The sequence below is a fragment of the Quercus lobata genome, chromosome 4 (assembly GCF_001633185.2).
Source record: "Quercus lobata isolate SW786 chromosome 4, ValleyOak3.0 Primary Assembly, whole genome shotgun sequence".
Taxonomy (NCBI): domain Eukaryota; kingdom Viridiplantae; phylum Streptophyta; class Magnoliopsida; order Fagales; family Fagaceae; genus Quercus; species Quercus lobata.
The window spans coordinates 91,551,663-91,563,545 of record NC_044907.1 but is presented as its reverse complement, the minus strand read 5'-3'; the positions used below and the strand labels follow the sequence as shown (position 1 = coordinate 91,563,545).

Below are 11,883 nucleotides of genomic sequence, written 5' to 3'. Positions count from 1 at the left end.
GCGTTCCGATCTTGGTTGTTCGATCCGGATTGGAGCTGTCAAGAGTTATCTCCTCTAGTTTCTCTGTTGGTTCCGTCACCGTTCGGTGCTCTTCTATGTTCAAGGCCTGGACTTGGTCTTCCATCTCCATCATGGCCACATAGCATTCCCGTGCAGCCATTTGACATCCACGCAGCTCTCCTACTCTATAATCCGTAGGGAATTCGATCATCAGGTGGTAAGTTGAGGTTACCGCCTTCCATGAGTTGAGCGTGGGTTGTCCGAGGATAGCGTTGTAGGCAGACGAGCAATCGACCACTAGGAATGTTACGTCATTGGTGATTTGCTAGGGGTAATCGCCTACCGTCATGGATAACGTGACCGCGCCTAAAGGGAATAACCGGCTTCCTCCGAAACCAATGAGTGGGGCGTTCGTCGGTACTAATCGCTCATTGTCAATCCTCATTTGCTGGAACGCCGGATAATACAAGATATCGGTTGAGCTGCCGTTGTCGACCAACACCCAGTGCATGTTGTAGTCTCCTACCCGCATGCTGATGACGAGAGCATCGTCATGTGGATGGTGTAGGCGTCGTGCATCTTCTTCTGAGAACCTGATAATGGGGCCTTCTCTTTTTGCTATCTTCGACACGGTGCCCGTTCGCTGAATGCTCTGTACCATCCGAAGGTACGTTTTACGAGCCTTTTTTGAAGACCCGATTATAACTGTTCCTCCGACTATCATCCTTATGTCCCCTATTGGGGCTCTTGGTCGCTCGTTCTCTCGCCGGGGGTACTGTTCTTGTGGGGGTGGATCTGTTCTCTCCTTGCTGATGAACTTTTGCAGCTTTCCTTGTCGGATAAGGGTTTCAATCTGCTGCTTCAAATCGTAGCAATCGCCTGTGTCGTGACCATGGTCACGGTGGAAGCGGCAATATTTGTCCCTAGATCGTTTGTTGGGATCACTCTTCAGCTTTCCAGGGAACGTCAGGGCCCCTTCGTCCTTAATTTTCATTAGGACTTAGTCTATCGGGGCGGTTAATGGGGTGAAACTTGTGAATCTCCCCCCCATGGGTTTAGGGCGTCTCTCCTCCCTTTGGTTTCCTACCCTTCCTCTCTTCCGCCCCTGGTCCTGTTGGGTGTCTTCTTGCCTCTCTCTTTTCTTGGGCCTCTCTCCTCGGGCCAACAACGCATCTTCAGTGTTCATATATTTGGTGGCCCTGTAAAGCACCTCTGGCATGGTCTTTGGGTCGTTTTTGTATAGGGAGAACAAAAACTTACCCCCCTTCAGCCCATTCGTGAATGCCGCCACAAGTATCTTGTCGTTGGCTTCGTCGATCGAGAGCGCCTCTTTATTGAAGCGGGATATGTAGGCCCTTAACGTTTCCTCCTCTCGCTGCTTGATATTCATTAAGCAAGTTATGGACTTCTTATACCAATGTCCTCCGATGAAGTGCGTAGTAAATTGAGCACTTAGCTCCTTGAAGGTGCTGATTGAGTTGGGTGTTAGTCGGCTGAACCAAATCCTTGCCGCGCCCTTTAGGGTTATAGGAAAGGCCCTGCACATAATTGCGTTTGCCACTCCCTAAAGGTGCATCAGGGTCTTGAAGGTCTCTAGGTGATTTAGAGGGTCCTTGACCCCGTCATAACTATCCATATGTGGCATGCGGAACTTACTTGGCAGGGGGAAGGAGTTGACGGTGGTGGTAAATGGCTAGTCAGTCCAGTTGACGAGGTCGTCAAGGTCACTGGACACTCGTCCCTTGAGAGCGTTCATCATCACTTCCATCTGTTCCTTTATCGCCTGCATCTCCACGATGATGGGTGGCGGAGCCGTATCTTCAAGAGAGGGAAGGCTCGTGTCCCGTCGCTCTGGTCTGCTTGGGGCGTTGCTAGCCTATGGTCCCTCTTGATTCCTCCTTTCAGCGTTGGTTCCTTCTTGATCTACTCCTTGGTGAGGCGCTCCACGGCTGTGGCGAGCGTCTTGACCTGTCTCTTAAGAGTAGTCGTGGGGGCTTCTTCTTTTTGAACGTCGTTAGTGGTCGCCATTGAGCGAGTGAGTACCATGTAACTCTTTTGTCCGGGAAGCGATAATGTGCTACGTTTCCCACAGACGGCGCCAACTGATGATGTCGAAAATATCACCAATAGGTCACACAGCACTCGCGACTCAACGTGAACCTGCACAACAAAATAACAGAAGACCTTAGAGAGCACCGGTGTGGTGCCGGCCAAATACACTCCGAAGGTCAAGTTAGAATTATTCTCACAACTCTAGAGTGTTAGAGAGGGTAAATTATGCGTACCTTCTCTTACGAGGGTATTGGGGATTTTATAGTAGTAGGTGATCGGCTACTCCTCCTTGGTCTGAAAGTCTTTTCCTTATAGAACTCTACTTGAATATTTCCGAGCATGGTGAGCAAGGTTTATCCTTGTACAGGAGATCTACTTTCAGCGTGCGTATCTTCTAGAATCCCCCTCATGCTAGGATTTCCATTTTGGGACTCTAGGGTGATTATGCTGATGAAGCACAAGCTCGTCAGTAAAAGTGAACAGATGGAATCCTTGGTGGTATGAGAGGGTATGCTCGATGAGGGTCACCGGGGTGGTGCCTGCCACAACGTCTCCGATGCCAAAGTTAGAATAATGACCAAACAAGATGAAGAATCAGAAAGTGCTCTCAAAGTGTCAGTGTATATGTGTGTACCTTCTGTTGACTGTATGAGGGCTTTATACCTGCGGCCTTAGGGGCTAGCCGTTGTGGTTGTTAATTCTTCCTCAAGTAACGCCTCTGGCCTAATAATGAGACTTTTAAGAGGTTCCCAACGGTCTGCTTGGTTGATTTCGTAACTGTCCCGATCATTGATTGTCTGCATTGAATGACTAACCCTGCCTTCGTCAGTGATGACTGCTTTCCTCGTTGTTCCGGACGACTTCGTCAAGGATGCTTCCTTCGTCATTAATGTTATCTTCGTCTATGGGATGTAATTTCGTCATTCCCATTAGTTGCCCCCCAGAATCTGGGGTTGTCTGTGACGTGTCACGACGATCACGGAAGATGAAAAGTTTTCTTGTGACTCTTGGGGTTCTGGTCCGCATTTAATGCTTAGTGGCGGCGCTGTACGCAACGTGGCCACGTGGCGCGTGCTGATCCGTGGAATTTATGGCAGACCCTTGGGTTTCCCACTGGTTTTTCAATCGTTCTTTGGCTTAAGTTTAAAACTTCTCCTCTTTCAATTTTCTTTTACTTTTCAGAGAGCAAAACAGAAAAAATACCCCAGTGATACTCTGAGCATTTTTCCTTGAGACTTCCTTCTTCTTCAAATCATTTATGCTGTGCTTTTGGTTTTCCGCCATTGGAGGTACGTTTCTCCTTACTGGTTTTTCCTTTATTTTTCCTTTTTTTCTTTACTGCAGTGTAGTTTCTGATTCTTTGTTTCTTTTTCTTTCTTTTGTTGGTTTTTGATTTTCTGGGGATTTAGCTTGTATTGTTTTTCTCTGCCCTCCGATTTCTATATTTCCATGGTTGATAGCTTGGAGGTTAGGATAACTTGCCCGTCAATCTCATTTCTTTTTGCGCGTCTAGGAGGGTCTTTGGGTACTTACCCGTTTTTAGAAAATTTTGTATTTGAGGGCAATTGTCTGAGCGTGGTTTTGGGCGATTTGTTGCCTTTGCTCCGTCAATCGCTTAATTGGTTCGAGGGTTTAGCAAGGAGAGAGTTGATGTCTGAGGTTAGGTCTAGTGATCTCGAGACTGGGTTGTCGTCTAATGGCGACCCAGCGGAAGGGGATACAGCCGTCTCTGGTCCCCAGGAGGTTAGGGCTTTTTACGCCCTCAGGGAGGTGTGTGGTTTGGACGCCGACACTGTAAATAGGTTCAAGGATAGGTTCCAGTTTCCGTCTAGGGTTTGTGTTCGTCTACCTAGGGAAGAAGATAGGGCCTGCCACTTTTTTCCAGGTGAAGTATGCTTTTACGAGTCAACCTTCTCCTGCGGGCTTAGACTCCCCGTCCACCCGTTCCTGATGGAACTTTTGGCTCACTTCGGTATTGCTCCCGGGTAGCTCATGCCTAACTCGTGGAGGATCGTGATCAACTGTATGCAAATATGGTTGGCCTCCAACGGGGATATGATCAGGATGGGTGAGCTCACCTATTTATACCGTTTGAAAGAGTCCAAGGAGTGGGGGTATTATGAGTTAGTCCCTTGGGAGAGAAAGACAAGGATTGTTAAGGGCTTACCCTCGTCCTTCAGGTATTGGAAGTCGCGCTTTTTCTTTGTGTCTGGGGACGACTTCGAGACTCAATCCAGCAGTGATTGGGGTGATATCCCGAGGTTGCTCCGTCGGTGGGGAACCCCGACCTTAGGTGCGTCAGTATTTCTCCCCGTCATTTTAACTTTGCCACCTTTGAGGCTTTAGTATTGCTAACTCCTTTGTTTCTTGTTTGCTACAGTTAAGAGACGACCTAAGCTTAAGAGTCGGCACAAGGAACGCATCGAGACTGCGATCGGTTACGCTGAGACGATTGAAAACTGGGACGAACTGGTTGACCCCCGGACCCTCGCTTTCTACAACCTTGGTCCAGACCCGTCTCCTTACGTTCTTCGTCAAGTCGGTATTGAGGGAAAAAAGAGTAAGTATTATCCTCGTCAGTGTTGGTTCTTCTTATGTACACTCAGGAATTCCTGATAAACGTTTTTTCTTCTTGCAGAGATGATGACAAAATTTAACAAGGACATGTTCGCAAAAATGAGATCCAAGAAGGACGAACCGCTGTCCAATCTGGGGAAGAAAACTGTGCGTGTGACTGGGAAGGGCCCCGCTCCTACTCCTCTAGTACCGTTCATCCCATAGCTTCAGAGACGACGAGGACGGCCTCTCCAACCACGTCAATAGAGGAGATTCCCTACTCCCGGCTCCAAAAGGCCGCGCGTGACTGGCAAAGAAAAGGAGAAGGAAAAGGCTGATACTCGTTCGTCCACAATATAGGATGACGAAAGGTTGGCCGTGGACAGGGCTCACGAGGTTGTCACTCCAGCGGATTTGAGGGCTCTTTCCGACATGTCTCTGAACGAGGTCGCCTCTTGTCATGTTCACAAGCTCGTCTAGGTACGGTGTTCTCCTTTCAACTTTATTTTTTTTTATTTTTATTGACGACTCTACAATTTCCTCCAGGTGTTGGGAGAGAGCCTCCATATTACCACCGAATACCTTACTCAAGAGGCCAAGGTGGCATCTCTAACAACCCAGATGGAGGCTCTGGAGAGAGAGAACTCGGACTTGAAGAAGAACTTGATTGCCTCTATGGACGAGGCAACTTCATTGAAGGAGAAGGTCAAAGTGCTGGATGACGACCTCAGGGTTGAGCGCAAGCTGACTCAGGAGAAGGATGAGCAGCTTCTTTCAGTCAAAGAGAAACTCGTAACCATCGCTGCCAGATCCGTGGAGGCTTTCCAGACTACTGACGAGTATAATACTGTACTCTTCAATTGGTATTTTAAAGGTTTCGAGCTTCTTAGGAGGTACCTGGTCAAGCACCCTTCTGGGGTCAATATGGAGAGACTGGATCTGGAGGAGGTGGACAAGGAGATGGCTCTGGACGAAGCTGCTCAGTCTTCTGCCACGGATGGTGATGCTCCTGAGCTTGCTACTGACGCCCCTGCCGGTGAGGATGCTGCTGCTGATGCCTAACTTTGACACTTAGAAAATTTTTCCTTTTGTTTTATTTTTGGTGGATGCCCGTTCTATTTTGGGCCTTTTTCTTTTTTGTAAATCTAATTCCAGAACAATCCATTTTATTTTGGAAACAATGTCAGTTGCCCAGTGGTTATGGGTTTACGTGAAACATACTTACATTTTCCGAAGATGCTTTGGTTGATTTATACTCGTCCATATTTTTGTACCTTGCGATCTGTTTATTCGTCAATAATCTGTTAACTGATCGTTTTGCCGATTTTGAACGCATTCTGAGTGTTGTTTTGATTTGATGTATGGTTTTTCCCTTTACCTCTTTCTCTTTGTGAGAACCCGTCAAACGGGCTCTTGTCACTTGCACTTGTTAAGGGGTTGTACCTGTGGTGAGTTATGTCCGTCAAAGCGAAATCTTGTCACTTAGTCGTTTTATCGATTTTCTACCTTTTGTATCTGCTATAGTGGCTGTCAGTAACTTACATCCGTCAAGGCGGAATCTTGTTACTTAGTGATATACACCTGTTACGGTGGTCGTCAGTAACTTACATCCGTCCAGGCGGAATCTTGTTACTTGGTTATTCACACCTTTTTAGGGTGATCGTCAGTAACTTACATCCGTCAAGGCGGAATCTTGTTACTTGGTTATCCACACCTTTTAGGGTGATCATTAGTAACTTACATCTGTCAAGGCGGAATCTTGTTACTTGGTTATCCACACCTTTTAAGGTGATCGTCAGTAACTTACATCCGTCAAGGCAGAATCTTGTTACTTAATGATTTATGGACCTTATGATTGACTAGAATTGCCTGCACAAAGACATCAGAGGAATAATTCTTTGATTAATTTCAAGAACGAATGCATTCGTCTATTACATTTACTCGTGGTACTTCTTTAAATGCTCAATGTTCCATGGTCGAGGGAGCCTTTGTCCGTCCATGGTTTCCAGGTGATAACTTCCTTGTCTTGAATAGTGAATGACGCGGTCTTTAGTTGCCTTTGTCATTGTCTTGAATAGTGATAACTTCCCATGTAGGACCCAGTTTTCCTTGAGTAGGGTCTTTAGTTGCTGTAGTGGTCTTGCGTAGGACAAGGTCTCCTATATCCAGTCGCCTGAGTTTAACCCTCTTGTTGTAGTACTCGACCATCTTTTTCTGATACTTTGTCACCTTGCTAGATGCGTTGTCTCTTACCTCATCCAGACAGTCCAGGTTGAGTCGCAGTTCATCGTCATTGAGTCCTTCGCTGAAAGTTCCTCGTCTGATGCTTGTTACCCCAACTTCTACTGGGATTACTGCTTCTGTGCCATAGGTAAGCCTGAAGGGTGTCTCTCCTGTCAGGGTTCTGGCTGTGGTTCTGTAAGCCCATAGGACACTTGGTAGTTCTTCTGACCAAGCACCTTTCGCCTCGTCCAGCCTGGTTTTGATAATCTTGAGTAGCGTTCTGTTCGTCACTTCCGTCTATCCGTTTGCCTGGGGATGCCCTGAGGATGAGAACTGATTCTTGATTCCAAGGTTTGGACAGAATTCTCTGAAGCCTTGGCTGTCGAACTGCTTCCCATTATCAGATATGATCGTCAAGGGAATCCCGAACCTGCAGATTATGTTCTTCCACACAAAACTCCAAATTCGAGCCTCAGTAATCGTTGCAAGAGCCTCTGCTTCAACCCACTTAGTAAAATAATCGATAGCAACAAGCAGGAACTTTACCTGGCCTTTACCTTGGGGTAACGGGCCGACGATGTCCATTCCCCATTGTGCGAACGACCATGGAGAAGTTATAGTCGTCAGTCTCTCTGTTGGAAGCCGTTGCACATTCCCGTATCGCTGGCATTTGTCGCACCCTTTGACGATCTCAGCTGCGTCTACCTGCATGGTTGGCCAAAAGTATCCTGTTCGAATTACCTTGTTTACCAGGGATTTGGGGCCAGCGTGGTCGCCGCAAACTCCTCCATGGATTTCTTCTAGGATGTATCTGGCTTCTTTTTCGTCGACACACTTCAAGTAAGGCATAGAGAACCCTCTCTTGTATAAGGCATCATTAAGGATCGTGAACCTGGCTGCCCTCTTCTTGATCTTTTTAGCTCTCCGTGCTCAAAGGGAGGTGCCCGTCCTAGAGGTAGGATAATATGGGCGTCATCCAGCTGTCTGTGCCCTGGATGGTGAATGTTGCAACTTCTTCAATGCTGGGGTGTTTTTGGACCTCCATTGCCAAATCTGTGCCAATTTTCCCTTCTTCTGATGAAGCTAGTTTTGAGATTTCGTCAGCCCCTATGTTCTGACTCCTTGGGATCTGCACAAACTCCACTACATCGAATTCTTGAGTCAGATGCTTTGTCAAATTGAGATATTTCTGCATCCTTTCTTCCTTTGCTTCGTATTCTCCCCTAATCTGTTCGACCACTAGCTTTGAGTCACTTTGAATCAACAAGTTTCTAGCACCAAGTGCCCTTCCAAGCCTCAGTCCCGTCAGTATCCCCTCGTATTCAGCTTCGTTTTTGGTGGCCGAGAATCTTAATTGGACCCCATATTTCAGCACTTTTCCGTCGGGGGTGGTTATGACGACCCCTACTCCCCCCTTCCTCTGAGCTGACGAACCATCAGTTTGTATTATCCATCTGTCTACCTCGTTGGTAATCCTGTCTTCTTCTAGAAGAGTGAACTCTGTGATGAAGTCCGCCAGTGCTTGTGCCTTGATCGCCGTTCTGGGATGGTATTCAATATCAAACTGACTAAGTTCAATCGCCCACTGGACCATTCTTCCTGCAGCTTCTGGCTTGTTCATTGTTTTCTTGATTGGGTGGTCCGTCATTACGAGAATGGGATTTGCCTGGAAGTATTGCCTTAGTTTGCGCGAAGCCACAATCAGCGCAAACGCGATTTTCTCGATTTTTGGGTACCTGGACTCAGCTCCTTGGAAGGCTTGGCTGACGTAGTAAACCGGTAGCTGCTTCTTGCTCTCTTCTCTGATCAGGGCTGCACTCACTGCCGAGGCTGACACTGCCAGGTATAAGTATAGGTTTTCCCCTTCCTTGGACGGGCTTAGAAGGGGTGGGCTGCTCAGATAACGCTTTAGTTCCTGGAACGCAGCTTCGCACTCGTCGGTCCAGGCAAAGGCCTGCTTCAAAGTCTTGAAAAAGGGCAGGCACTTGTCTGTAGCCCTAGAAACAAACCTGTTCAAAACTGCAATTCTTCCTGTGAGTTTTTGAAATTCCTTCACGGTCCTGGGGGATGTCATGTTGATGATGGCTTGTACTTTTCCCGAAGCAACCCCAAAGACACACTTACTTGGATTCAATTTCATCTGGTGTGCTTTTAGGGTTGTAAATGTCTCCTTCAGGTCGTCCAGGTGTGCGAGCTCTTCTTTGCTCTTGACAAGCATATCGTCCACGTACACTTCCATGTTCTTGCCAATTTGTTGGTTGAACATTTTGTTCACCAACCTCTGGTATGTTGCCCCGGCATTCTTCAACCCAAATGGCATTACCTTGTAATAGTAGAGTCCTTGACTTGTGATGAAGGCGGTCTTCTCCTGGTCTTCCTCAGCCATCCTTATCTGGTTGCATCCTGAGAAGGCGTCCATGAATGTCAGTAACTTGTGCTCGGCTGTGGAGTCTACGAGCTGGTCTATTCTGGGTAGGGGGAAGCTGTCCTTTGCGCATGCCTTGTTCAGGTCGGTGAAGTCTATGCACATCCTCCATTTCCCGTTGGCTTTCTTCACCAGAACTACATTTGCTAGCCATTCAGGATAATACACCTCCCGAATGAACCCTGCCGTCAGGAGTTTGGAAACTTCCTCTGCAACTGCCTGGTCTCGTTCTGGAGCAAAGGTTCTTCGTCGTTGCTGGATGGGTTTTCGTTCTGGGTCCACATTCAACTTATGCTGGATGACTTCTGGAGATATGCCCGGCATGTCCTCGTGACTCCATGCGAAGACGTCTAGATTCTCTTTGAGAAACCTTATGAGTTTTGTTCTCATCTCGGGGCTCAACTTCGTTCCTATCTTGGTCGTCTTGTTTGCCTCTCCTTCTACCAACTCCACCGTCTCCAGGGCCTCTATCCTATCTTCTTCCTTTTCCTCAATCATCCACGTGTGGTTCTCCTTCCTAGCCAGGACGGCTTGGTAGCATTCTCTTGCCAGGACTTGATCTCCTTTCACTTCACCGACACCATTATCCATTGGGAATTTTACCTTCAAACAGTAAGTTGACGTTGCCGCCTTCCACTTGTTGAGCGTGGGCCTCCCAACGATGACAGTGTAGGATGAGGGACAATCCACCACCAGGAAGTCTACTTGCCGGGTCAACTGTACTAGGTAGGTCCCTGTTGTCACCGTCAATGTCACTATACCCCTGGGGTAGACCCTGTCTCCGCTGAAACTGACGAGTGGAGAGTCAAAAGGGCGCAGTCTTTTTGGATCCAGTCTCAGCTGCTGAAAGGCTGGGAGGTAGATGATGTCAGCGGAGCTGCCATTATCGACGAGGATCCTCTTGGTATTGAACCCTTCTATATTTAGCATTATGACTAAGGGATCGTTGTGGGGCTGCTTCACTCCCATGGCGTCTCCTTCACTGAAGGACATGTCTTAGTATGTTCGTCAGTGCTTGGACGAGGGTACGGTATGGACACTGTTAACCTGTCTCTGGTATGCCTTTTTGAGTGATTTAAACGACCCTCCTAAAAACGGCCCTCCTGTAATCGTGTTGATCTCCCCGATTACCTTGTACGGAGGCTGGGACGGACGGTCGTCATCCCGGGAGAAGGATTTATGCTGGGTTTTATTGTCGTCTCTGAACTTGCTATATTCTCCCTTCTTCACATATTTCTCCTTTCCGTATCAACTCCTCTATTTGCTCCTTTAGGTCCCTGCAGTCTTCCGTGTTATGGCCGTGATCTTTGTGGAACCGGCAGTACTTGTTCTTGTTGCGGACATTAGGGGATGAGTGCAATGGTCTGGGCCATTTGAGATAATGCTCGTCCTTGATCTGTGTGAAAATCTTGTCAACAGGCATGGCCAAAGGGGTAAATCTTACCGTCCGAGGACTTTTGTCATCTTTCCTCCTGTTCCCGTCGTTGTTCCGACGATCTAGTCGATCTCTCTTCTGCCCCCTGCGATCGTCTTCCCTCTTGGCCTTGTCGCCTGGCTTTTCGGCATCCTTTATGGCAGCTAAAGCATCTTTAGCATTCATATACTTCTGTGCCTTCAGGAGCATTTCCGCCATCGTCTTTGGTGGATTCTTTGCGAGGGAGGCCATAAGATCTCTGGACCTCAGCCCTGCTTTGAAGGTCGTCAGCTGCACTTTGTCATCGGCTTCGTCCACCTCCAGAGTCTCCCGAGTGAATCGTTTGACATATGACCTCAGAGTTTCCTTCTCTCCCTGCGTTATGGTGAGTAAGTAGTCTACCAGCCTTTTTGGATGTTGCCCCCCTATGAAATGATGCAAGAAGGCACTACTTAATTGGTCAAAGTTGTCTATGGACGAGGTCTGTAACTTCGTGAACCATTCTCTTGCAGCTCCTTTGAGAGTGGTTGGGAAGGAACGACACAGTATCTCGTCAGGTGGTTGTTGAAGACCCAGAGTCGTCTTGAAGGTATTAAGATGATCTTGAGGGTCCTTGAGTCCGTCGAACGGCTCTAGTTGAGGTAAGCGAAACTTTGACGGTACAGGGCATTCAAGTACCGTTACGGTGAAAGGCGAATCCGTAGCCCTTACCATTTTGTCTACGCTCCGATCCGTCTTCTCTTTGATAGCGCTCCTTAGTTCGTTCATCTCTTTCCTCATTTCTTGAAGAAGATCTGAGTTCTGTTCGTCCGGAGTGGTTGGCCTTTGAGGAGTACCCCTCCTGTGGCTATCCCCTTCTCCCTCCAGGTTACCCTTGGACCGGCTTTCGTCCTGTTGAGCCTGTTGGACCTGCTGGAGTCGTAGCTGCATTTCCTGGTTCTGTTTGGTGAGTTCTTCAATGGTGGCTGCAAGGGCTTGAACTTGTTGGGCCAAGGCCGCTAAATCTGGTTGGATTCCATCTGGATGTAGAGAGTTAATGGAAACCACATTTTCAAATATGAATCTGAAAATTTCGTTCCCCACAGATGGCGCCAAATTGATGAAGCACAAGCTCGTCAGTAAAAGTGAGCAGATGGAATTCTTGGTGGTATTAGAGGGTATGCTTGATGAGGGTCACCAGTGTGGTGCCTGCCACAACGTCTCCAATGCCAAA

At 47.8% G+C, this 11,883-nt stretch overlaps 2 protein-coding genes across 2 annotated transcripts; both read right to left on the bottom strand.

The window, feature by feature from the left end:
* Positions 1-325: 325 nt before the first annotated feature.
* Positions 326-994, bottom strand: LOC115986150. The gene has a single exon (XM_031109006.1). It carries the CDS (start codon positions 992-994, stop codon positions 326-328), a length of 669 nt encoding a protein of 222 aa, XP_030964866.1.
* Positions 995-10,466: 9,472 nt separating this feature from the next.
* Positions 10,467-11,600, bottom strand: LOC115986149. Its single transcript, XM_031109004.1, has one exon. The coding sequence runs from the start codon at positions 11,598-11,600 to the stop codon at positions 10,467-10,469; it is 1,134 nt and encodes a 377-aa protein (XP_030964864.1).
* Between the last annotated feature and the right edge of the window lie 283 nt (positions 11,601-11,883).